Raw genomic sequence first — 27,723 nt, 5'->3', positions numbered from 1 at the left:
ACCCCAGAAGTGTGAGATTTTGTATCATTGCAAGGTGAACACACTGCATAATTTAGGAGATTTTGGTGGAAATCCTACTTTTATTAACCAATTATTGTAGCCCAAAGTTGTCTTTTCGTGTCTTTATTGCCCCCTGGGGCATTACAGAACGCTAGTACCACATTATAATGAATAATGTGATGTACTAGGCGCTCAAATATAAGAAAATCACAAAACCCTTAAATGTTAAGCAACCAGGCATTGGTTTTCGATTTGTTAAATTTAATGCTTGAATGAAAGTCATATCAAAATATCAGTGGTTATGCATGTATATACATTTACGTATACCTTCACAAACTCACGCATGTATCTCCAGAAAATACATAAGATACGTTTAGGTTGCCTACTTCTGACGTGTAAGAAACAATTCCGTGTTCAAATTTAAGGTGAGCTATACTGTTAGCCTGAGTCAGTTAGTCAGACAGGTCTATTTCTTAAGATGGTCTTGCGCATTTCTCATTCCGGCCATCTTCCAAGACAGTGTTAGGTTGGCCTTCATCGGTACATCGAGGCAGATTCGGTTGGGTTCTCGAAAGGGGTAGACACACTCATAAGACCTCACAAGATAGTAACTGTGATTCAAATTGCATCTAACTTAAGCAACTATCATTCAAATTCGACAATATTAAGTGAGAAAAATTATTGTAATGTAAAGTTAGTGAAGTGCTTGAAACGACTCGAATAATAAGAATTCAAGACGTTATGTTGTGTGAATACGAAGCGAAATAGCAAAGAAAGAAACAAGTTCTTACCGCTTGTGCTACGCTAATTTACCGCTATTTGACACAGAATCGCCGCATCTTTCGTATTTCGTAGCTTAAACGTTCTCCTCATTTCTTTCAGTTCAGTTACTAGTTCAGATACATTCATTAGTAGATTTTAGCGTGTGAATTGTACATTTGTATTATACGTTTCGGGTGCATAAATATAAGTTAAAGAGTTGAACGGGGATAAAAATGTGGCTGAAAAAGATCTTATTCGTAATATTTATTTGTATCAACATTTCGCGCGGTCACACAACTCAACGGCCAGGTCGCGATGATGATTCAAACCCACTCTTGGACATGGCATCCGCTTTCCTGCAAGATGCCCTCGCGAATCAAAACGGGAATGCAGGCGGAGGAGGAGGAATTGCGGGTGTTGCAGCACTTCTGGGCAACCTAATGCAACCTGGAGCCACAGGGAAATCTAATTCAGGATTAGCGCAAATCATATCCGGTTTGGGAAGTATGCTGAGTAACTCGAATAACGGAAATGGTGGCGGTATTGACCCATCGATTATTGGAAATGTGATTGAGTTGTTCACCCAACCGGATCCCCAAGAAGATACTGGAAGTCACAGACAAAAACGGAAAGCTCCTTCAGAAGAGTCAGGAATCGGTTTGGATTCGATTCTACAAATAGCTAGCGCTTTCATGAATAGCCAGAAGCAATCGGGAAGAAGTTCGGGAGGAAATCAAGGTGAGGGACTCATGAGCCTTCTGCCAATGGTTCTCCAAGCAGTGAATTCATTTAGTGGACCGGAAGGACAAAAAACCCAAGATAGGCATAAGGATCACGCTTGGGTACTCCCACCGTTTTTAGAAAATATTCATGTTCTTTGGGATCACTTTTCGAACTCGGAACTGGCAGAAGCGTTATGGCACAAGTCTGGAATTAATGCTATCTTCAAGGTAAGCGCAAATTTCTAGGACTACTTTATGGTGCTTTTAGACTTATCCTACATACAATGAGTGGCACAGTTATTTCTGATGTTGACTTATCGGTTCTCTAACTGATTTGAAATCTTCATTAGGGATTCACTGGACGCGACGGGAAACTCGACTACGACAAATTATTCGACTCATTGAACAATCAGTCATTTAGACGACGTTGGATAAAGGCAGCGACGGTTTACCTGGCTGATTGGGCTAGTTATCTTGCCAACCCCGAAGTTTATCAAAGGTACGTACCAAGGTATTTATCTGTGTGGAAAATTCGTGTCGCTGTGAATGGCTGAAAATATAATGACGGCGCCGGCATTCCAAACGTGTACTGAAAATTTTTGCTGAACTTATAAAGTGAAGATTTTAGTAAGAATGTTATTGTTGGCGAATAATGGTCGTTATTCGCGAATTTCCGTTAGTTGTAATAGAAAAGAAAAGATTTTTAATAGCATTTTGCAGTAAAGTACTCGTAACCACTAAAACGGGATATTATGATTTTCTTCCATAAAATCTTAACGCGAAATCTGCACTAACTTAGATCTTACTCATTTGGAGTGAAATCAGTTTTCTATGAGTTGAGTCAAAGCAGAACAAAATTCATGAAAATTCGATTCATTCCGCATTATATGGTTAGTCAGTTTTTATATGTGACGCTAAATGTTGATAGTACTCCGTTTTCAAAACGCAGTTTAGATAGAACCTGCTCTTAGATCCCACATTCATAACTCGATACCTGATTTTTCTTTATTATTCACGGCGCCTTAGCTACTGAAGCCTTTAGCATCGCTGCAAAACTAGAGAGGGCTCCTTGCATATCCTGTGCCTGTTCTTTGTCCTTGGATATTCAATTTCCTATTGCCAATTACTAGTATCTTTTCCTAAAATGCGGTGGCATAACTCGAACATTATACAGACTTGTTCGGTGTTGTTGAAAATTTGCCTGTGCCTGCCTCTATGAGAATCATCTACGCATATAATGATCCAGAATCAACGAATTTCTGAGGATTTCATGTCTGCATTTATGATTGAATTGATGTTTTTCCATATTCCTGCAACGTCTGAAGCTGAGTTGAAACCCCATCCTTCGGATAAGAAAACTAAATGAATTCAATGTGTTTGCTATCCGCTATGATTTCAGAACTTTGTCAAATGAAGATTGATGTAGGAAATATTCAAAGGCAAATGTAGATTATGGTGTTAAAATTGTGATTGCATCCCCCTCCATTTCTAGTTGAACAGATTAACTTACTTTGTAGCATTTAATGTGGATATACAGTTGGTGTTGCGACACAACATGCACGGAATAGGCGAAACCTTTGCATGCGAATTCAAGGATCGATCATTCAACCATTTGAGTGGAGTGAACTCCAACCAATGTACGGTAAATATATAAATTATCTTTAGCAGCTGTTCGTTGATCTCCAATTGTCGAAAAAAAGGCTTCGTGTTCAGAATATTTTCGCAGAGAGGGGCTGAAAACAAGTGGGGGAAGTGGCCAGAACCTTCAACGCTGTCCCCAGAGAGTATTCCTCTCTTCTTTGCTATAGTTACTAGTAATGGACACTTTGTTATGTCTTCTAGAAGAAAAGAGAGTCCTTGTTGAAGATATCTAGATGATCTAACCATAGTAACTATTGACAAATTAGAGAGAGGGAGGCTAAGAGAAGCATATTTGACTTCATAAATGCAACTCTGCAAATAATCCGTACCTGCTGCCTCAGAAAAGAATTCACCATGAACGCTAGAAAGATTGGGTTGAATTAAACGCTACCCACTATAGGGGAAGGTTAAATCCAACTAATATAACCAGTTAAACAATTAGGAGTGCATCTCGATTCCAAATTAATGTCGAAACACAATTTCCAGGAGCAATGTCAATATTTTACAGATTGCTCTGGCCCTATAGGATTGTAATATATGCATGCATGCTAGCACCGATTCAAAGGCTCGGTTGCTTGAGCATTATTAGAGTAATAGAAACTATCCCATCCAGGCCATTAGAAACTCTCCCGAATCTTTCCTTCATTCACTAGAAATAAAACGGAAGACAATTAACAACGCATGCAAGCGTGGTTCTATTGGCGCGCGGTAAGACGACCATTCGTCTGGCCATGTTTCGATCTGGAAATATCTGGGTAAACATCAGGTGTCTATGCTGATTCTCAGAAGGCACCTTCACATATCTTTCGATCCTGGACAGCCAGGACTTGCTCGATGAAAAAAAGCGCTCGCCATCCATTACGTTGCACTGTTGTATGTGAAAAGAAGACGAGACACTCCGTCCTGGTTCAATGTAATGCCAGGCTTTCAAGTGGTATGATCCTGCAAGTAAATACGTGGTCCCATGCCGGGTTGGTGGAATGTGAGCTATTTAATCTCGTTACCCTGGGTTCGTCATGGATGTTCGTGTCCGTCTTTATTCTATCTTGTGGCTCCATCTCATTGAAAATCAAATAGGGGAAAAAAAACAATACGAATAAGAGGTAATATACTCACTATCCACCAAAAAAGAGGAATCTTCGCTAGACAGCCGTGAGACTTTTGTGGTCAAGGGCATGATCTTCACCGACTGGTAAGCCATGGAAAGTGGAGCGGACTTAGGGGTCTTTTCATTCCCTGGAAAAATTACATTTTCGTAGCAGAAGAATGTTTGTCACTAAACTAGTAGAGTGACACCAGTTTGTTATTTCGACAGCCAATTGACTATATCATCATTGAATCAATATTAAAACTGAACTGAAGATGGCAAGCGAAAATTTTTGGAAAGAATCCGAGGCCGCTTAACAGACTGACTTGAAGACTTTAATAGGGATTTTAACGGACCACTCCTCCCTAAACTAACGCCATGGTAAATTGGGGTGATGTGCTAGACTTGTTCCAGTTAATGAGGTTTAGTTACCTGGAGCCAATATAAAGAAGAGGACAGAATAATCATGCATTTTATATTACTTTAGATCTCATACCAAGGTAACGTGGAAAGGCCTCCTCCAACGAGAAGTCGGCGCACTCTCTGTAGTAGATAACATTTCTATGGTTGAGGATAGGTATTGGATCCTTCAATTTGGGAATGCTTTTCCAATATTATGGCGAGGTCTGCAACTCTGCTTTTATCCAGGTGATTCACAATCTATCACATTCGTACTAATAACCCTGGAACATAACTGATTGCGAAATTTATTCCAAGTTATATTTTTTGTAGTGTTTCTAGCAAAATTGGTTAAACCTTTTAATGTTAGACGTCTTTTTTTCCGGAAGCCATTTCTTTCCAAAATTGTAGATACCGTGTTCTTGTCAGTGTTTCGGGATACGAATTAAATATCTGGAGGCTGCTGTCTTCCTTCGCATTGGGAATGGGCCTATGTCGGCACGTTTTACCAATGCTTTCGGAGTGAAGTCTAGTCGCTTTAGGTAGTTGTCTAAGGGATCGTGCAGCCATTGTAATGTCTGCCACGGCGGCCGAAAGCTGGATCACCATAATGAATCCAAACACATGCTTGTAAGTATGTTTATTCAAGCGAAACATATTTTTATCCGCCATGCAGAAACTTCAGGAACTGAGTCCTGGTAAATCTGGTACTGTTTTGTATCATTGGCCATTTTTTGGAGATGATCTTCAATAATAATGTAATAGGGACACCAGCATGCCAGCTCTCTATGTTAAAAGACAGCATGATCTCCGCCAAATGACAAATACCTGATCTGAGAGAATATGAACTGACTTTAACTTTTGGTGTGCTATCACACTATTATCATGATAATTTTTGAAATCAATTTCTATCTTATTTACCATATTTTGTCCCATCTATTTTTTTTTGCAGGAGTTATCTGTGGGAAGGCCACTCTTCCGAAGTAGGTATCGATACTTAACAGTTTACTCTGGGCTCTATTGGTGTTAGCGATAGAAGCTCAATTCACTTTCAACTGAACAAGTATATTACACGTCGCCTGCATATATTGTCAGCCTTGTCTAAATTCGCTTTAATTTACTATATGTTCATCGGAAATAATACCATAAACCCGTCACCATCCTCCATTCTAGGTCTAATCAAGTGGCAACCTCCTAAGAAGGGGTTTTTCTTGAACCTAGAACCTAAGTTTCCTACAGCTTAGCTTATTTTCCAGCACATTTCTTCATACTCGAGCTGCGTAGAGTAACACTAAACTAACTACTTTTGAAAAAAAAAAACGTCGATTTTGCCCAATATTCGGGAATATTCTTGAGATCTTCACTGTAGCAGAAGATGCATTCAATGTTTTTATTGAAGTTAAGCCTCCTTTCGATCATTATTCCGAAGTATTTAATCGCTGGTTGGGAGTAAATTATTTGTTTTTTATTGTCACTGTTCTTTCCTTCACTTTCTTGTTCTTTTTGATTAGAATTATCTACTTATTTTCAGCGAATAGTAGCAGAAACTGATCGCTTCGTTTTCGAAAATCTTTTGCTGCCATTGTAATTCCGATATCATCAGCAAAGCCAATAGTCCTCACGCTGTTAGGACGGCGTATTGGCAACACTCCATCACACATAATCAACCATAGTAAGGGACCTAGGGCAGAAACCTGTGGTACGCCGCAAGTTGATGGGAATTTTTGTGTCCATCGTATGAGTTGCGAGGCAGCTTTCTCCATCGGGGAAATTCGGGAACAATGCATAGAATTTATATCGGGGCCTTGGCTAGTGCTTCAACTTTTTTTTTCTTTAATTTTGCACAGATGAAAGCATTCTTCAAATCTAGTCTTACCCCTATAAAGCATTTGCCTTCTTCTATTGCATCTATATTGATAATCAGAATTGCTTGCCAGAAAGGCCTCCTTTCACTTCTGCAATTGGGAGCAGCCTACTGTATATCACTCGTTCATTGGTAAAATTATTCTATATTGAGTTTAAGGGGGATCTCCGTACATGCAAAAGAAAGTAGTCATTTATTTTACGGGGCCATCCTCAGAAACTACCTAACCGAAAAATCTGAAAAAAATCACGTAGCTACCCCTATACTATTATTATATTATATTTTCTCAAATGAAGCTAATAGTAGTAGTGTCGTAGATGGAATAATTACCATCGATTCCATAATATTTAGGCAACTAAGCCAACTGATCTATAGAAGCTTCCTGCTATGAGTAAAGTTCAGCTTCGGTAATGAGGCAATGCATACCTACATCAAAATAGGGTTCATTATGGATACGTATATCCAGCGAATCTGTTCTGGTAAAAATCCTCAGTTATTCTCCAGTACAATCCTACAGCACCAAAGCATTCTGAAGGATTTCTGATGGTGTTCCTGGATAAGATGTTTCTACCTTACTTTGGAGTCGAACTCCACTTCTAAATAGTTTTGTGTTTTATCAACTATGAACTATCTAGGGTTGCTTTATATATAAAACTGGGAATTTTCAGTATATCGGAGTAATTTAAAAACTTTTTTTATCTATGACTATCCTAAATTTAGGAAATGAGCGATTCATTCAGCGGCTCGAAATATCGCTAAATTAGGAACGAAGTAGAAATTCCGCCTATCGTTTGCGTCCTACAGGACACCATAGTAGAGTAGCTGGCCATGCTATCCATGCTTGGTAACAACGAGCACCTCAATATTCTCAGCGAGAGTAAGAATCCCCATGCATCAGAACGGAAGCAAATAGCGGAACTAATCAAAAGACTTAGCAAATAAAAGTATATACTGAAATCGCTAGGCTCAGTCCCTTACTTTCGGAGGCTTCCACATGAAAATGGATCCTAAACATATCTTGTCGAAGCGTTCTCAATTAAAATTTAGGTCGCTCACTTTGTGATAAAGAAGACTAGGAGAATCCTTCTCTCGCTCCCTGCTTAGGATGTTCATTGCCCCTTTCAGGTCTATTTCGAAACTTAACGAGGTTGTCAGAATGAAGCATATCCTTCATCAAAGGATTTCCTTTGACAGAATCAAAAGCACTGATTATTTGTAGTGTTTCAATTGTCAGAATTTCGGATAAATGGCGTACGACTGTTCGTTGAGTGTAATGCCGGCTCGAGATGATTGATGTCTGCCGTAAATTCCAAACCCACGTAAACGTTTTGGCAGACCAAACATCACCATCCACTCGGTTGGAGGTGCGTTAGGGTTCTGTGAGCAGGCACGCATTCTGTTTGATTTGTCCAAAAAGCCGATACTCGATTGGTTCGGTGGGAAGGTTTTTCACACCTCAACCAGCCTAATAAAACGCGCAATAACCGCGTTTGAGTTTGCGAGAATTTATTGGGGTTCGCCAAAGATGTGGATGTCGCAGAAAAAGTCATCCTCGTGGAAAATCTAAAAAAAACGCAGACAGAAAAACTACACTGTTGCAACTATGGTTAAACGGGCCGGGAAGTTTGGCGAATCTACGTTTTGCTTATGCCCATGCCGCTGGTACATCTCTACCTAAATTTTGGTATAACCTTTTTCTATTCCTCTCACTTCAGCTCTAAATAATAAATGGCGGTAGTTCACCGCAATGAAAGTTAGAGTCATTTTATCAAATTCAATGTCATTGCATTCAACTTCGGACCCCTGATCTCACACGCTCAACGTCCTACAGGCCAAGTATTGGTTGATTCCCCGAAATAAAACTACTAGTGTACTTCAGAGACTCATTCAAAGGGCAGACATAATGTCAACTTGAATGTATATGAGACTATTAATAATGTCCCCATTTCAAAGCTATCATTTTAGTCAGGAACCATGAGTTTGACAAAGCTGTCATCAAGTCCCTGCTCACCTGAAACCACTGATCTTTACCATTATAATAAACAGTCCAGTAACTGGTATCCCTTCTAGGTCGGCTTTAGAATGGAATTCCAGACAACCCGGTTTTGTGCCGGATCTCCAAATTCGATATCTTTAAAAGCGTCCGGGGCGGTTTCACCGCTGCATTTTAGCTGCCAAGATTCTTTCCCTCTTTTATACCATGGGGGCCTTATAAAATGCCCGAATGCGGATTAAGTGACCCAGGACCTTACACTAGGCAGTTCTAATTCTTTTTCCCATTTCCCAAATTTTTGTGACCCTAGAAAGGTGAAAGCGAGATACCGCTCTTATAGACAGGAAAATTAGGAATGGTATCTGGCGCTGGAATTGAGGCAAAACAAATGGTCAAGTTCAGCTTTACACGCGACTTATTTTTTTCTCATTTTCCTAAAGTTTTACTACCCTCAGTATATTATTTCTTTTCAACCTTATCTTTGAAGATTAACTGTTGTGAGCCTAATTTGACCAATTAAAGTCGCTATTGCATATATCTTTTGGCACTTCTTTGCAAGAAACTGCCGTAAAGGACATATATGATAAACATTTTTGAAAATTTCGATTTCAAATTATCACCGGAATCTGAATGAAAGGTAATCCTTTATTGATCCATCGTCGGCAGCAATTTTAAGGACGAGTATAGCTTGGGTTAAAAAACTAGTCAAATAAAAGTCGTTCGTGGGGGCCTGATAAATTTTTCACTCAGAAGTTCATTGTACACATCCCAATTAACTAACAGCACTGATTTAAGTACGAGCCATCATGTGAGTGATCATCCATCCATCTATTGGGCCAGTCTTCGGGTCTTCATAATAATTGGCCAAATTGCTTATTGGCAGCACTGCATTTATACAATTTCCTCTATAATAATTTATGCCGCACCTGTAACAATAAGTAGACGGCGGCTGAATTTGAATGTTCCTCAGACCCACTTTGTCGGAAAATTTAGAATGGTTAAACAGTTAAACAGTTAGAAATGTACTGAAGAATGCCCGGACTTATTTACCTCGATAGCACTTCAAATATTAGCAACAATATCAATGTGTTCGTATTCAATACGATTACTTATGACAAAAACGCCATTATCAGATCCAATTTACATTCTTCTAAGAATGTGGAGATATTTGGATCATGATTTTAGTGCTAAGTGGCCGATATTCAAACAAAGAGTGTATGGGAATGGTTACATGTAACGGTGATATCGACAGAGTATGTTACATGTTGTTTGTTAGCCTTTGCAATTATTTAGAGAGATTTGAGATATATGTGACATAGATACTATGTATATACCATTTCAGATAATAATGACTAAGCACTTGAAGGTCTCAAACATATGTTGTTTTGAAAATTAAACGATTTGCGGGTTTGATTAGAAATTACATTTTCAAATTTTAGATAAAAGATATTTGAAGCAAGTAATCTCCTTCAGCAGCCAAAAAAACTGATTTTTCATTTTTTATGGGTGGCTTCCAGTTTAAATTAGATATTTTCGATAGAAACGCGGTAGCTTGCTTACTTTTGAGCAACACAACTAATATCTTCTAGAGCTATCTTGGCAATATGCAGCATTCTCGATCTAGCATAGAACTATGGTTGTAGTTTGGAGAAGATTTACTAATCAGTGTTGAAGGAAGTGGAGGAAACTTTCGTTTCCAGTTAAACATTATAATGATTTAGGTGCACCGGTTTCCATGCCTTGCTTGCAGAAGAGGTGCATGAAGCAGATGACGACTGTTCTTCCAGTGTTTTTTGACGTTGCACAAGTCTTCGTAAATTGTGCACCTTTGTCGCTGAGTTATGGAAAATACTCCGTTGTATTGTTGGCAAGAAGCCTGGCCGCATCATTTCTGCGAGCTCCACTTTTCTAGGTGGGTCCTTCAGATATCACATAATTTTTCACACCTTTTCGTAAAACACTTCGAAGTGCCTTGAAGTCCTCCTAGTTAAAGCTACAAACAGGTAATGATAGGTAGGTTGTGTCTCTAGCATAATAGGTTGAAATAGACTACCAGAAATCATCTGAGAAGAATAGCGTCTTAGTGGTCGGAAAATTTCACATTCTACGTGTGAATAATAATTGCTTACCGGTTTGCCTAGAGTACCCTTGGGGATAAGGGCAGCTCCAGGAACCCTGCAAATGGTACAGTCAAAGTAATAAATGCCAGCTCACTTTTCTTCATTTGTGGTGATGAGTTGAAAAATCGAGCTTTGTAACCCTTCATGCAGTCGTTCTGCGCTAGCGTTTCTACGTGCGCTGCCATCGATTCAGCAGATGTAAACACGTGTAGACTAATAGGCGAGGTATCTGCTTACGTCGTCTGAAACCCTTGATGGCGAGCAGTTAACGAAGAAATATCCCGCGACAAATGCATCAAATGTGCCTTGATAAGAATAAGCAGAGGGTGTCAGTCGCGTTTTGAATTTTGAACTCCGTGTGGTGTTGAAATTAATTCGTTGACCTCTTTCGGAGAGATGGTCACATAAAGCCTGGTAATGTAGACCCTGCTTGTTTAGAGGTTTCATATCGTCTTAAAAGTCACAACATAGTCAGGTGAATAGTAATAAATACAATGGGTAAAACAAAAAGCGCGACAATAGCGGGCAAAAATAATACAATGGACGAAATGTAAGAACTTCCTTAGTTCCAATCACTAATTTAAGCCTAGTTTCTTTTTACTAGTTTGAATACTATATTATCAGCTACTAAGGAATAAGAGAAATAAATGAACGTTAAATAAGAAATGAAAAACGAAACGCTTCTTGAACACAATACATTCGCAAAAGAAGGAACATGGCACGAGTTGGTCTCTGTCACAGAGTATATCATAACGAAATAAAATAAAACAAGTCGGGAAACCGGAAGCTGGACGCTTCAGGCATGAAAGGTTTTGTGTATTTGTTTTATAAAGACATTTGAGTGTGCATTTGTCCCATTAGTACGTAGTATGTAATATATGCATATTTTATATGAGAATATTCATATTCGGTCTTGAATTTGCAAAGAAGGGACAACTTTGACCTGTTATGACTTAGTTAGTAATAATGCGATTTCCACCAAACTTGGTAAGATTATGTTCTATGAATTTATATTGTATGTTATACATATATTGTTGCAAAGTTTCAAAAGTTCATTCTAGAACTTAAGGGAAGTTTTGCAGCTAATTACTAAAAATTATAGTAATATGCTATTATTAATTTTATTTGATATCTATCATATGCAGGATATTTCGGAGCCTAGGCACCATATAGTGTGCAGGCTCTTGATTTTCATTGATTTAAAAAAATGACTATTTCGACCCGCCGCACTCCCCACCTTTCCATCAAATGTCAAAACTAAGACCGGCTTTGAAAAGTACTAAGTGAGACCTTTCATTTGATACCCCACATGACCATATTTGATGCAAATAAAATTTACACCCCTCTTTTGCATTTACCTCTCTTAAATTCGATGTAGAATTATGTAACTCACTGTATGCGTGAGCGTTCACAGTTCCCACCTTTCCACGAAATTTGGTGTGAATCGCTACTGCCGTCTCCGAGAAAACGCATATGACGGGCAACCAGACAGACAGGCAGACAGATTGACAGACGGACAGACAAACAGATAGTAAACCGATTTTAATATCGTTTTGTTTTACACATAACCTTAAAAAAGATCGCGACAATCCAATCTCCCTCGATTGTAATCAGAGAGCCAAATGATTATGCAACATTGAGGACGAAGTACGCATAGCTTGAGCGAAATGTAGCTATATCAAAGTTTCATCGCTTCTCCCTATACCTCGGCGAAGAAGGAAAAATGGCAGCAATTCTTCAAATCACGTGAGAAGAAGTCCCTGAAGAGACAAAATACTGACGAGGGGAAAAAGTGATTCACAAAATATCACATTTATTTAATAAAAATCAATTATTAGCCAACAAAGGAAACCCCCTGCATAAATGGCTAATTTGAACTTCAAATTAATTGAACAAAGAGATTGGATACACAGGTAGGGAAGAACCCGTAAATCCTGAGGCAAAAAAGGCTATCACGTATGGCACGATAAGTCGCAGATCAACACAAAAATGGAAAGCTCTACAGGTATGTTAACGGAGAAATGAGCTGTTTTCTATAAAGTGGGATGATAATGAGGCTTAGGAACCTTAGCTTCATAGGGAAAAGCCATATAATTCGGCATTTTGAGGGTGGTGGTCAAGTGCATGCAAACCTAAACTAGGAACAAAGTCGTGAAAGTCGTGTGTCTCTATTCAACATCCCAAGACCGGAGTTGGAAGCCGAAATTCACAGGTTAGTGGGTCCGATTTGTACGTTGTTTTCAATTGAATGACCATCCTGATAAGTTATAGCCAATCACGAGGACAGAGTTATCTCAATAATAGGGAAGTGGCAAAAGTTGCCTGAGCGGGTCCGTGGAGTTTCTCTAAAGTATTCCGTTGACATGCGATTGCATGAAAGGTAAAAGGGGGGGCTGTATTTTAAACGCCTCACACAGTTCCTTACATGTCATTGACTAAATCTTTACCTGTCTTTTGGTCTGGCTTATCGAAATCGCGCTTAAATCACACAAAGTTGCAAGAAGGCTGGCGAAGATTGTATTCAATGCGATTGAGGAGGAAAGATCTACTGTGGGTCGCTGCCATAGAAAATTTGACTTGATGTCGAGAAAGATGGTAACTACTCTTCATAAAGACCTGCAATGTGTCTGTCAACGATTACGTAATTATTGCGATTCACCTTAATAGTCATGTCGGCGAAAAGACAGATGCTCGGGCCGCAGGTTAAAGACTCCGGCTAATGTAATACGAACGAACACCAGCTCCTGCAAGCGATTTAATCATGAGTCCATTCTCAATCCTTAAACAGAGACGTGATACTTTCGAAAAGCGAGACCCATAAGAAGAAACGCCTCTATTTCCCTCATTGATAAAACTTTTGTTTTATCAATCCTGCCAAGCGCTTTTAGGAGGACCAACTCTTCGGCCATCTTCGGAAAGTGCGTTCTACTGGACGACGTACTCAGCAATAGATTGTCGCCCTTTCTTAATGTGCTATCTATCCATTGCCACTTCTGCCTTTCCATCAATTTGTCCGCGGGTAATTGGCCTGTGCGCCGACCGAGCTCTCTGTTCGAAATAATGTCTGGTCAACCTATCCCGATGACACGTCGCAGACGGGTTTCGATGAAGGTACGTATGTACCTCGAATCGTTGTTTTTAGCCAATGGTAAATTGTATCATGAAATGACTTTACGAATTACCGTAAGTTCGATTGCATTAAGCCCTCGGCGGCGTTGCGTGGCCTGTCGCTCACTAATAATAATGGGTACCGCTTGGCTAATTGAGATGAAGATGTTACACTGAATAGCTTCCTATAAGCATACCCGAAATCTGAATATTCGCGATCGATTTGGCGTTGCAGCTTTATTGAAAAAGGAGAGGGAGGTCTGAACGTTCAGGCCTATGGGAAGGGACCCAAACACGCAAAATGAAGATTTGAGGACCCCTCGATTCCACAGCTAAATCGATTGAAAACCTATGTGAAATAACCCTTTGCCACTGGTGAAATTTGAACCACAATCTTCCGTTGCAATAAGTTACTAGACTCATTACTAAGCCATCAAATGTTCAATACATTATGTAAATCATACTAATTTTCAACTTATTTGACGTGAAAATTTAATATACGTAATGAACCGCCCACGGAATGTTTAGAATAGGTAGGCGAAAGGAAGAATTTCTTAGGAAGTCTTAGATAGAGATAAAGCTAAGAACCAAAGGTGCTAGCGGATAGGCTTGTTTCATATGTTACTCCGTGAATGTTAATTTATACTATACATTATTCCCTTAGTCACTATGTAGCGGTAGTTACCCTTTCCTCCTCTTTTCCTAACCAAATTGGGGACCGGGTTGCGACAGGTAATAAATATTTAGATTGTTAAAGTTTGTGAGAATATTGCAAAATACCTATGTTCCTATTTCTCCAATTAATTCAAATTTTCAAAGATTTTCTCTGATTTAATTGATAATACTGGAAATGAGAGTAATAATTTGAAATATGAATTCGTTTTCTACACGTTATTCTGGGCATGTGTACATCAAATATCTTTTTCCTAGTTAGGAGCACATTAGCGTGGAGAAGTAATTGGAATAATAAACAATAACAATCTTTTACTTCCACACGAGAGCATAGCGTGTACAATTGTAAGCACTTACCAAATGCAATTTAGTATTTCAGAACGAAAGATTCAGGCCAGTAACTTTCTTACCGAATGCAAACTTCCAAACATTTTCAACGATTTTTTCAGATGATTGATCAAGCATTCGACTACAGAAAGGCATGTTTTTTTTCCTTTTGCCGGCGATTCGGAAAAAAATCTTGCGGACTTTTACTAAAAGATATGTGTGTACATGCTTCCATAAAAATTTGATTAAGAATCTTTACCTCGACCTCAGAAGAAGGTAAAAGTATAATTTCACTTCTGATTTCTCATTCGCGGCGACTTCAACGATGTCCCACATTGAAGGGTCATATGACCTAGATTTTTGTCATACTCAAATTATTGAGATGAACCCACAAAACTTTTCTGATCGCTTTCTACCCAGACAAGTTTCACATTCATCAGCATTTTACTCTCTTTTCTTTTAGACGTGAAAGGAAGTGAAGATGTTTTTTTAACCATTCAATTTTCTTTCTTTTCTTTCGCAGGTATTTCCAAACTGCCTTAATGATGACTAATGGATTCTTGAAATCTCAAGGCTACCCGAAGACGGCATTCTTTGACCCGGCCCGTCCCAGTGAAACCATTTCTAACTTAGTGGATCATATTGCCAAGCGCCATTTGAATGTGAAGGTCGACTCCAGAACGTATGTGAAGCCAGCCGTCAGTTACATCAAAGAACTCTTGAAATTAGGCCAAGCTCGAGGCCTTCTGCAGAAATTCAATGCTACAGATTTAAGCGACAAACTGACTGACACACTTAATCTCGAGGTAAGAAACCAACTGCTTTCTTCTCTCTTCTCGTCCATTGTGTCACGACTGTAACGCCTACGAAAGAAATTGGATGGTATTTTCAGTCAGAACCGGATTACGGGCCGTTATTCTTATTGAGTTAAATGCAGTTGACTTTAAGCATTGTTTGGATTGGATACGAAAAGCATTTAGGTTTGGATAAATCGAAAGAGAAAAACAATTTCAACTTCTCAAGTGAATTTTTTGAGAAACAAGAATGTGTTCAGAGTAAACAGAAAGAAATTTACATAACTGGAGTCAGCGTGTATTGACTGATAATAGCTTTTGCAAATAACACGTCACGATTCCGAAAGAATATTTTTTGTATTGCGTCAGTAGTTGCAACTTCTCTTTTAATTCAAATTTTAGGATGGTGGTTTATTGCATTAATTTATGGGTCTCAACGGCCTTCACGGTGTTTTCTGGAGATCAACCAAAGTCCTTTTAATATTCTCTGTGTTTTGTAAAGGTGAAACTCTCAGAGTTCAAATTATTTTTGAACCAGATCATTCACTTTTCATCAATATTTTTGTTCCATATTGTCAAGGGTTTTCTTGCCTCAATAATTTCCAATAAAACTGGAATCTAACTGGGGGAGTTAAGACTACGAGAAACATGGGGAATGAATGTGCAGATGCGAGTATATTAAGAAATTCGCTTACACCATTTATGCTGGAGAAGTTCCTACATCAACACGGGAGGATCGAGACTGTTAGTGTATCTGGTAGGAACCGAACTGCAGATCCTCACTTTGGGAAATGAACCCACTTTCTTCAACGTGGTCAGGCGAGAGGTCATCGGCAACACGGTGGTATACCGATATCACACTCTCGGATTACAAGCGCATTCATTTTGTAATGGGCATGAATTCACCACTCCATTTCGAAATCGCCGGAAGAGAGACTGTGTTATGGTACAAAATATAAATGAACGCCCGAGTTGCGACCCCTTTTAGGTGCATCAAATCCATTGCGAGAATTCAGAAAACAACTCAGATGATCATAAATAGCATTACAGAAGTTTTTGCAGAAAGTTGTCCACTCAAAACGCCAAAGAAGGGTAAAACACCAACTCGGATATGGCAAAAGAGAAGAGAACGACAAAGATGCTTCTCCGCCGAGCTTGATTTGACAGCTGGCTGGAATCGGTACATAGAGGCTCAGCGATCTCTAAAGAAGAGCATAAAATCAGTTCAACGGTTATCTTGAAGACGCTTTTGAGTAGAGATTAGCTCGCTCTGGGCAACATCAATGCTGAAGCGAATCCTTGTCAAAGAAAGTAGCCAGCAGTTGAGTTATCTACGTTTACAAAGCGGGGGGTACACACTAAGCGATGAAGAAACGACAAATCATTTGGTTGAAGGTGCACTTCCCAGGTAGCTTCCAACATCTAATCTCAGGGTCGATAGGTGCATACAACCGAAAAATTGGACTCTGCCATGTCAAGTAGTATTACTGGAGGGAACGAAATGGGCATTTAACTCTAGTAACAGTGGGGAATTTACCTATATGGACGCAACAAACTTCCGACTGATCAGTATAACTTTTTTTCCAGTAAGAGGACTGGAAAGACTTGTAGATCGGTCCATAAGGAATACATATATTCCTAGGTGGGAAACATGCCATGCCAGATGGCAGAAATGAAGAAGGCGATGTCCGAAAGAGAATACGCCTTAGGCGCATTCATGGACGTCGAAAGTGTTTCATTCGCAGTGATTGGTAAATCGACAAGACAGGATGGAATCGATTCGCTGTTAATCAGTTGGTTCGTTCACTTGCCGGTGTGGAGAACGATCCACGTACTGGTCGAAAAGAAGTCTATTGAGTCAGGATGTATTCGAGGCTGCCCACAGGGAGCGACTCTCTCTCCTCCACTATGGCTCCTGGTAATGGACACCTTTCTATGGCTCCTGAGGGACACAAAGGTGTTTACATAAGCATTTGCGGATAATCTAGTCGTAATAATGCGACTCAAAGCTAACGGTGTGGCACTATATTCAGGAACAATATTAGAAATCTTGGCGATAGGAAGGATCTGGAGACTTTTACCACAACGGATTTATCGGATGTATACATCCATAACAAAACCCATTCTGATGTATGTATGCATCATTTGGTGGCCGAGACTAAACTTTGCTAACAGCAGGAAGCTATTGGCGCAGATTCAAAAGCTCGGTTACTTAACTATCACCGGAGCAGTGAATACTATGTCGACCGCGTCACTCGATGCTATCCCAAATCTACCACCATTCATCATGACGCGTGGAAAGGCATTTCCATCATGCGACCATTTGGAAATTCGTTTGGAAATACCAGGTGGCCTTGATGCCTGCCAATTATATAATTCTCAAAGTCGTCTTTGAAAAGACATACACTGTTGTAATCACCAAAAGGGAAGAATGGTCGATAAAGTCCCTTGAGTTTAGAGACCCCATAAAATTTGACCATCGGTGGTCACGGTCATGGAAGAGGGATCGGGGGCAGGGGTCTTTCCAGGAAGAACGATTATAGCACTGGCTCGACCTAATATGACGAGCATATTTCAGGTGAAGATATATGCCATTTCATTGGCAGCAGAAGAATGTTTGCAACAAAAATGGCGTGATCGCACCATTTGAATCTGTTCCAACAGTCAGGTAGTGTTATCAGCACTAAACAACAATGATATGTCAAACCAGTTGTGTGTTTTTGGTATTCGGCCTGACTAGTCTACTCTGAAGAGTGAAATTGTAAGGATTCACGCAGTCGAATGAAGAGATTTAAACTCCTGCCGGCAGGTGAAAATCTTTGTCAAAGAACCCGAGGCCGCTAGAGCAGCATTTTTGTTGCCCTTTAAGGAATGGTACGTAAAAACCTTAGTAGGGACACTGCTCCTTAAACTACCAGATGAAAGTTTTGATTGTGTTCTGGGCAATGTCGTGCACCCAATTTGAGGAGAAGAAGGAGACAGCCTTGCCTCCTCAGATCTCAGACAAAGATATCTTCGTAACGCTTTTTTCAACGAAGCGACCGCCTACTCTTTGTCGCTGAAGAATATTGTCAAATTTGTAAAAACTTGTGAACGTCGCAGGGGAGATGCCGTTGATAGGCGATGTACGAGGATAGGATAATGGGCTTAACAAAGGCCTCAGTGCTTGGAGCTGCAACTCCCGCCACTAAACCAAACGAAACTGCTGTAATAGGCGGTGTTTGCTAATTAAAAATGGCAAAAATGCCAGGCAAAATTTAAAGAAATAAAAGTAAAAGAATAGAATAGTTTAATAATGGTAGCCTGCAAACATTAACTAAGAAGAAAATTGCCGTCTGAACTATATACGTTTTCTCTAAAAGGGGCCCGAAGTTTCGGCAGAATATTTCCGTAGTTACATGCACTCTGGGAAGCCTAGTAGTAGTAGACTATTACTTTACTGTGCCTTTTGAGCCAATTTCTGTCAGAATCTTGTCTATGAGATTCTACTGACGGAGGTCTTATATATAGAGGAGAATTTTCTTATATGTAGAAGAGAATAGGGCTTTTTATGAACTACTACATGTAGTTTAGGAGAGGCGATCGATCGATAAACATAAGGGCTTGATAATTCACTTGATTGCTTGCGAGAGTGATGCATGGACTCCGTGATAAAAAGAATTCCATCATGCCTTTTCAGAGTATCAAAAAATACCACAGTTCGGTACCATATATCGCACCACAAAAAAGCTTCTAGGAAGTATTATATTTCGATGGTCCTGTCGGGAACATAAATGGTAGACTTCTCATCCACGATGATGAGCAGTCAAGAAGGTGGAAGGAACACTTCACCACGATTTCAAATCGAGTGACATCCAGTAGAGCTCTACGTCTGTGGATTATATCGCATGAAACTTTTCTTTGTAGTTCCTGAGGTCTTTGAGTTACTATTTCTACTCATTCTATAATAAATGCTGGGAATCCGAAATGTTTCCCAATAAGTGGAAGAACGGAAGGATCGTAAGATGCGAAGGTAGGACTTTCATTTCCGGAGAAACTAATAGCTATTATCATAGCGTTATATAATGAAACAAAATGTGGAATTTGAAGTCCAAAGAGAAGTTTGCAGAGTTGCATCTGGCCCACGATACTTTTTCCTCGTTATCGGTAAAGTTTTTCATGCTGCCTTGGCTGGAGGAGGGAGGGGGTTTAGTGGACTATGTCGTCGCTCCTCAAATACCTCAACTATGCTGATGACATCTGCCTGTTTGTTCACCAGGTCATGGGCCTTGACTAAGTGGCTCTGGATCTGGAAAAGAAGGCAAGCTTAGTTGGACTGAAAATAAATACCAACAAAACCAAGGTACTCAGTCTAAGTCGTGTCATCAGGGTACTTTGCCCTGAGACATACTAGACGTATGTCCTGTACGCCCTGATTTTTTTCAGATCTTTGTGTTCGGAAACTACGAAAATGAATCTTGCCTCACTTCAAATTTGCATTTTGGACTCCCCCACTCTCCTATTTTGCAACTGATGTCAAAACTAAGATCTGCTTCTAAAAGTACTAATTCAGGGCTTTCATTAGGTATTCTGCACGGGTGCATGTTGCATTTACACAAAATATTAAGAAAGTGACATACGCTTTTGACCAGTTAGATAGTGTTTTGTAGGCAATCTTAAACCAGTTTTAATATCATTGAGCCCTTGATCGTTACCTGAAATTTGGAAAAATCCATTTTCAAAATAAAACATGATTATTGTTTAAATGATTGCTTTTATCGATATGAAAAAGTCTTTACATCTATTTATGTTTGAACTTTAGTGTAGCATTATTATTAGTGGAAGGAGAAGTTAAATACCCATGATGGTGGCACCGTCTCTGATGTTTTTAGGGAGGTTTGAGATTTCTAAATTTTCTTGATAGCTTGATATTCGTTGCCGTTGGTCCTTTGATTGATATTCTCCGGTTTTTGTGGACACCAGTTTTTTGGTTTGTTCGGTTGCTACTTTCTGTTCCTGGGTAAACAGGTTGGTTTTCTGCATTACTACCTCCTCGTCAATGTTCTCGAGTAGGTGCAGAGATTTGGTTTTGGTACTCCTAATTTCCAGTTGTTTCATTAGGGCCATTCTTCCTTAGATATATATATATATATATATGCGTTTTTCATAGCTATTCATCGGAGGTGTGTATTTCTTTTTTTTATCGAAATGGATCAGGGAATAAAGGGATCACTTTTTGTCTTCAAGTGTTCCTCAACACACTTAGACAGTTTTCCTACTTTCTCTATTATTTTTAATTTTATGAAAACACCTATTTGCTCCATCCTCGTGAAGATATATTCTTACGGGTCTTGTTAGAGTTCTTCAGTAGTAATTCGACCTTCCTCTCGAAAATTGTCTGCTTATCTTAGCTAGAAAATATACCTATTCCTTTTTTTCCATTGATTCCTCGAATTTACTCATGAAGAGTTCGATTCTTAGATATGGTGGAAGAATGCCGTTTTGGTGGGGGTTGAGGTTAGGGATAATTCTTTATAACTCTTGAAGTCCCTTTGGAGAAAGTTCCTCTTTAGGAGAACTAGTCTTATCCATAGAAAGTTTATTTCCACTGACAGACTCCCGTCATCTATCCTTTTTCTTCTCCAACAATTCTCATTCCTGATGATATGATAATAATCTTTCCCAGTTCTTCAATTTTGGGTAAATACCTGCTTGTTTTTCTCTCTGCGGCAAGCGATGGAAAAACTGTTGGAATATGGACAACAGTTGCACCATCTATTCATCGACTTTAAAGCCGTCTATGATAGCATAGCCAGGGTAAAACTGTACACGACCATGAGAGAATTCGGTATCCCGACGAAACTAATAAGACTGACTAGGCTAGCCCTGACTAATGTGCGAGGCCAGATAAAAGCAGCAGGATCACTCTCAAGACCATTCGACATCAACAATGGTCTACGACAAGAGGATGCCCTATCATGCGTTCTCTTTAACCTGGCCCTGGAGAAAGTGATCCGTGATGCTGATGTAAATGTGAGTAGTACGATCCTCTTTAAGTCCACCCAACTGGCCTACGCTGACGATATCGACATCATGGGAGGAACCACCCGAGATGTACAAACTGCCTTCATCCAGATCGAGCAGGCGATTATCGGCGCGAGATCTTGGGCTGCACATCAATGAAGGCAAGACAAAATATATGGTGGCAACGTCAGCACCGAAGACGAATCAACTAACAACATCAAACCGCACTGGTCAAACACAAACACGAACAAGAATAAGGATAGGAGAATACAACTTTGAGACCGTTGACAATTTCTCCTATCTAGGGTCGAAAATCACAACCGATAACAACTACGATGATGAAATCCGCGCACGGTTGTTGTCAGCCAACAGAGCCTATTTCAGCTTACAAAGACTGTTTCGCTCGAAACGTCTCACAATAGGGTCAAAGCTCTTACTGTACAAGACTATGATCTTGCCAGTCCTCATGTATTCCTCGGAAACCTGGGTTCTTAGCAAGAAAAATTGCGAACTCTTGGCCGCGTTCGAGAGAAGAATCCTCCGAAGAATTTTTGGCCCCCTACATGAGGATGGACGATTCCGTAGCCTACACAATGACGAAATCTATGAGCGATACCATGACCGTCCGGTTGTGGATAAAATCCGGCTCAATAGATTACGGTGGGCGGATCACTTACTCCGTATGGATGAAGATGATCCCACCCGGAAAGTCTATAAGGGCAATATCTATGGTAGGAAAAGAAGACGAGGCAGACCCTGCCTAAGATGGAGCGATGGCGTGGGCCAGGACGCCAGACAGCTTTTAGGGATATCGAATTGGTGGACCTCGGCGCAAAACCGGGATGTCTGGAGTTCCTTATTAAGGCAGGCCTAGACCGGATACCGGTTGTTGCGCCGTTGATGATGATGATGACTTGTTTTCCGAAAATATGAGCAATATGAGCAAATTTCTTTCCTGTTATTTCTGAATGAGTGTCTTTAGCCAACTTTAATTTGCTTTCCTTCCACTATAGAGAGCTTTTTCCATTTTCAGGCAAGGGGAATATGAAATATTAAACCGTGCTGCCTAAGGAGGTTATTAACTTATCTTTTGTAGTTATGTCTTGTACTATAAAAGAAGGGTTAGAGTTTCGATTGCTGCAAAGGAAGGGTTGAATATTCTAGATATTGTTTGAGTTTAAATTAAAAATGTCCTTCTCAAGTACATGACGGTTTCCCGCCGGCACTATTTTGAAAATGAGCTGACATTTGTTCAGCGCAATCGGAGACTTTATCAAACAAATTTTGAGTGAAAAAGATGGTTCTCTCTTTTCTGGCAACAATTTGGTTCTTCAGGAATCAGTTGTTCCCTTCTTCAGTGTTTATTTGCTTTTCATAAATTTTGCTTCTTTATAGTCATTTATGCTTGGCCTTGAGTGGTTTTTGCAATTATACTGTTTGTGAATAGAAATACTTTTTGGTAGGTCTGGCACATCACATGGGCTTTAGTTTCTATAATACCTGAATTTGTGGATCATTTTGTGATGCAACTTTGTTGATTATACATATATATGAGCACTAACCTTTTTGCGAGAAGTGAAACTTTATTAGCTATTTATTAAAAAATGCTCGAATTCATGGAATCTATTTCGAATGCTATTGAATGAAAATAAATTAGTGAAAAATCTGTATCTGTAACGATCGTGAAAGTTAAAAGATACTCATCGCATGATTCATTCATATGCGGAAGAACGTGCTGACAATCAGATATTCACATAAAATAATCTTTGATCCATGACCATTAAGACCATTAAGATATTTCTAGTGCATAGGAAAATTGGAATATACAGTTTTCACGTAATAGGTACAAAAATTATTATAATTGACGGAAAATTCACCTGTAAGAAATGGAAAAATTCACAACTCCTTAAAGTTCAAAAATATATTGGTAATTCAGCGAATAAATTTGACAATATTTTCGAATATCTGTATAGACTTCCGCTATTTAAAGATACATTTTGTCTTATATTACTTTCTTTATTAATTTTTCAGGTAATTGAACCAGTTCTTAAGACACATCGTGCCTACCGTTTTGCAATGGAAAATCCTCAATGTGATAAATTTGTTTTATGCGATATAAATTCGCATGATCCAAATGAAAAGCTAGGCCTGGCTGGTTTTAAATCTGGTACAACAAAAGTTGGAAGTATGGCAGCTGCATGGGTAATTAGCGCGCATACTGGAACGCCGTTTTGGACACTTTTCGCCATCATAAACGACCCATACAATTGTGAGGTATGTATTTATCAACTTCTATGGGGCACTATAGATAATTATAGGTGTTTGGAAAAAACTTAATTGAGATCACCATTGTATCTACAGTCTTGGTAACGAATTAACAAACTGCTCATGAGCAGAACCACGGAGCATGTAATTCTTTTTTGCTTTCTTGAAGTATAGACGACATCGTAATGGGGTTTTAAGGTTGGAAGTGTTGAAAAGAAAATGACTTTTCTGATGTCCGCTGAATGCGTCGTGAGCAATTTAATAGCTTCTATATTAAACACCTTTGGTTTTCTACTTATCAAATTTTTACCCATCTTTACACAATTTTATTTCCAAATTGAGTTGATTTTTCTCAATTAATTTTGGGAGTTGATGGATTTAAGGTCACTACGAACAGTACAACCCTCGGGGTCACCAAGCCGGGTAAGTGGTACATCAACCATCACTGGATTTGGAATGGTGATGTTGAAATGAAGGTCCGTGAAAAGAAACGCCTCTACCACAAATTTCTCGACGATAAAACACTGGCCAATTGGCATTTTTTTTTAAATACCAACCGGGAAGCAAAGAAAGCAGTCGCTGTCATCCGAGTGGATCATTACCAAAATCTTTACGATAAACTAGACACTCGGGATGGCGGGAGAAATCTGTATCGACTTGCCAAAAGCCGTAACGAACGTACCCAGTATATCGAACACTTCTGTTGCATTAATGACAAGAACGGTACTTTGCTTACCAACCGTCGAGCCGCAACGGATAGATGGCGAGAATACTTCGAGCAGATTTCAAATGAAGAATTTGCTCATCCTCCACTTCCAAAATCATTGCCGACATTGCTGACAGCGCAACTGAAGTGTAGGAAGCAATAAAACGAATGAAATCGGGGAAAGCCCCAGGACCTAACGACATCGTATTTAAGCTCTGGAAAGCGAAGAGCTGGCTCAGTGAATTCTTTAATCGGGTTATTCAGGAAGGAAGAACACCATCTGACCGGCAAGAAAGTACCACAGTTCCAATATGCAAAAAGAAAGGTAGTCCAGCAGAATGTTCAAATTACCATCCGATCCGGTTACTTTCCCATACCATGAAGATTTTTGAACACATCCTTGACAACCGTATTCGGAAAATCATCGAAATAACCGTGAATCAAGCCGGATTTGTCAAAAACTGCGGAACTACCGACGCTATACACGGTGCGCGGTTACTCATGGAGAAACACTGCGAGAAGCATTGCCCTCTTTGCCTTGCATTTCTGAATCAGGAGAAAGCGGTAGACCGTGTGCCACACGAACTCATCTGGTATGTTTTACGACAACAATTAGTGCCAGAAGAACTCGTGCGCTGGATCCAATTGCCCTACCACAATCCGAAAAGTAAAGTTCGAAGTATGGCGGCTATATATCAAAACCGCTTCGTGCCTCTGTTGGTGTTCATCAAGGAAGCGTCCAGGACATCCAACGTTCAGCGCCCTATACCCTGCTTTATGCAGATGATGTTTTCATAGCATCTAATAGCAAAAATTATCTCGAGCAAATTGTCCATAAATGGAATGATCGCCTTATGGAACACGGTCTCAGATTGAATCTAAACGAAACTGAATTTTTGACAACCGATCCGCATGAAACAAGCACAATCGCTTACAGCGGCAGTGATCAGAACTGAGCGATTTAAATACCTCGGATCAACGCTATCAACCAATGGAGAACTGCGTCATGAAATTTCTTCACGCATTAACGCCACCCGGATGAAGTGGCGTTCCACAACGGGTGTTCTTTGTGATCGACGTATCAACGAAGGTCTCAAATTTAAAATTGATCGCAATATCGTCCGTTCTGTCGCTCTCTATGGTTCTGAATGTTGCCCGACTATAAAAGACAATGAACGGCGTCTTGCGGTAATGGAGACGAAGATGTTGCGTTGGGCTAGTGGCGTGACACGTTTTGATCACATCCGAAATGAAGATATCCGCGATTGTTATTGGGTTGCACTGATCGTGGAAAAATTGCGAGAGAGTCGTCTTCGATGGGTATGGTCACGCAATTCGCGCTAACGAAAATTCACTCGGCAAGATTGGTCTGAACATCGAAGTCGATGATAAGCGACCAAAAGGCAGGCCGAAATGACGGTGGCTTGATACGTTGGATGGGGATTTGCCTGGAGATTGCATCCAAATCAGGCGTTTGATAGAGTCAAATAGCGAAACCGATCACAACAAGCCCCGCTTGTGAACAGGACAAAGTTGAAGAAAAAGAAAAAGAACAGAGGGCGAGGGAGTAGACACAACATGCACAACAGAGCTGCTGCAACCTGAAATCTCTTTGAAGTTCCCACGAATTGTTTAGTTAGTGTTTGCAGCCTGACTGCAGCTTGAGCTGAATAATTGCAAAGGAAGTGCCAGAGGGTTTCTTCCTCCTGCCTTGAATAATGCGAATTGTAGGGTATACCGAATCTAAAACCTCTCTATGGGAAGCTTGTTGGAAGCAAACACGCTCAACATTCTCGGGAAAGATCCACGCTTGTTCTTCTAGAAAGTGAGGAGCAAATAAGTAGATGCATCCAAGATCAATCTTCCGGAAATGGATGCCTCCTGAGATAAGATGGAGAAACACACACAAGAAAACTATCTACGCGACATCGACACGCCAATAGCACTCACCTACCTCATCTCTACCTGAAAGGTGCACAATGAGATTCCGTGACCCCTTTTGCGCTGGAGTTGCTGCTCCTGTGTATAGTCTTCTTGGTCTGACCTAAAAGCTCTCGCCACCGGGTGTTATTATATGTGGGACAAATTTTTCTCTACTCAGGGCAGGGATTAATAATGATAATAACAGTCGTTGGCACAACAAACCAATTGGATCAGGGCGTCAACTGTGTTAGAGCATTTCATTCAAGACCGTAACGGCACGTTACAGGAGTACCAGTACCCTCTAGTAAGCAATGTGGTTAGCATTGCGCTCACCCGAAATTATTACCCTGATTTGACTCAAGTACTCATCTATAGCTGAGTCGACTGGTATCCGACGTCAAATCACGATACAAATTCCACTGCTACGAGTGAGATTTGAACCGCGATCTTCCACTATGATGGGGGGGGAAGACTTACTATACTATTTGGTATGTTTATCAGTCATCTCCGATTTCTTCATTATCTATTTGCTGCTGAAACGCATTTTTTGGTGATTTCTTGAGTCGAGAAAACACAGGAAAAGAAAAGGCCAAGTCAGGTCAGATACTTTTGGATGATTGGATGATTGCGGATAAAGAAGGCATTGTACGACGCGACAGTGCGATAACTTGGTGCAAGATCTACTAGCTATATTGCCATCTTTTTTCATTAAAGCCTACCTGTTTTTGGTCTCACCTCATTGATTGCACGCTATTAACTCGGCTGATGTCTGGATTGCGTGTCGTATTCATAAACCTTGATCTTGTCTTCAGTAATGACCTGTTTGATGAATGTTGGCTGGATTCAACCATGGAAATCATGCCTTTTGCGAAATCAACGTGGTCTCCTCTGCCATAAAATTCAGGTCTTTTGGCAACAAATTTACTGTACCACGGTGGAAATTTATACGATTAATCAAAATATCTTGAATTGATCCCATTCTTTCATGGTTGATTTGCAGTTATTGATCTATATTTTGTTTATTTTATCGATGTTTTTGGCGGTTTTCCCCCTTTCTTCCTCTTTCTCTAAAATTATCTTTTGTTAGACTAAATTTCTATTTAACTATAATTTACATTTTCTTTACATTTTAATACAAATTTTAGATATTTCAATTGGTGTAAAATATTAAAAATATGAATATATCTTTAATTACAGACACGATTCCCAGTAGACTGCACTGGATTCCACGAAGGAGAAGCAAAGGTCACAACAGAATATATTCACAATGAGCTTTGATCGTCCTTATAAGAATTATAGCATTTTTATCAATAAATTTATTTAGTTCTATGTAAATA

The 27,723-nt window shown here is 39.8% G+C and overlaps 1 protein-coding gene across 1 annotated transcript; it reads left to right on the top strand.

Moving 5' to 3' along the window:
- Positions 1-453: 453 nt before the first annotated feature.
- Positions 454-27,723, top strand: LOC119658010. Its single transcript, XM_038065235.1, has 6 exons — positions 454-693; positions 883-1,712; positions 1,835-1,983; positions 15,219-15,501; positions 23,524-23,766; positions 27,584-27,723. The coding sequence occupies exons 2-6, from the start codon at positions 996-998 to the stop codon at positions 27,662-27,664; spliced, it is 1,473 nt and encodes a 490-aa protein (XP_037921163.1). The 5' UTR covers positions 454-693; positions 883-995; the 3' UTR covers positions 27,665-27,723.

Source organism: Hermetia illucens, chromosome 5, assembly GCF_905115235.1.
Source record: "Hermetia illucens chromosome 5, iHerIll2.2.curated.20191125, whole genome shotgun sequence".
Taxonomy (NCBI): domain Eukaryota; kingdom Metazoa; phylum Arthropoda; class Insecta; order Diptera; family Stratiomyidae; genus Hermetia; species Hermetia illucens.
This window is presented reverse-complemented; position numbering and strand designations above follow the sequence as displayed.

What these genes read in the sequence shown, in the direction of transcription:
- LOC119658010 (XM_038065235.1), top strand. Translation starts at nt 996, where the DNA reads ATGTGGCTGAAAAAGATCTTATTCGTAATATTTATTTGTATCAACATT. An exon ending in GAATTAATGCTATCTTCAAG is followed by an intron (nt 1,713 to 1,834) that starts GTAAGCGCAAAT and finishes AATCTTCATTAG; the next exon opens with GGATTCACTGGACGCGACGG. An exon ending in ACGACCCATACAATTGTGAG is followed by an intron (nt 23,767 to 27,583) that starts GTATGTATTTAT and finishes CTTTAATTACAG; the next exon opens with ACACGATTCCCAGTAGACTG.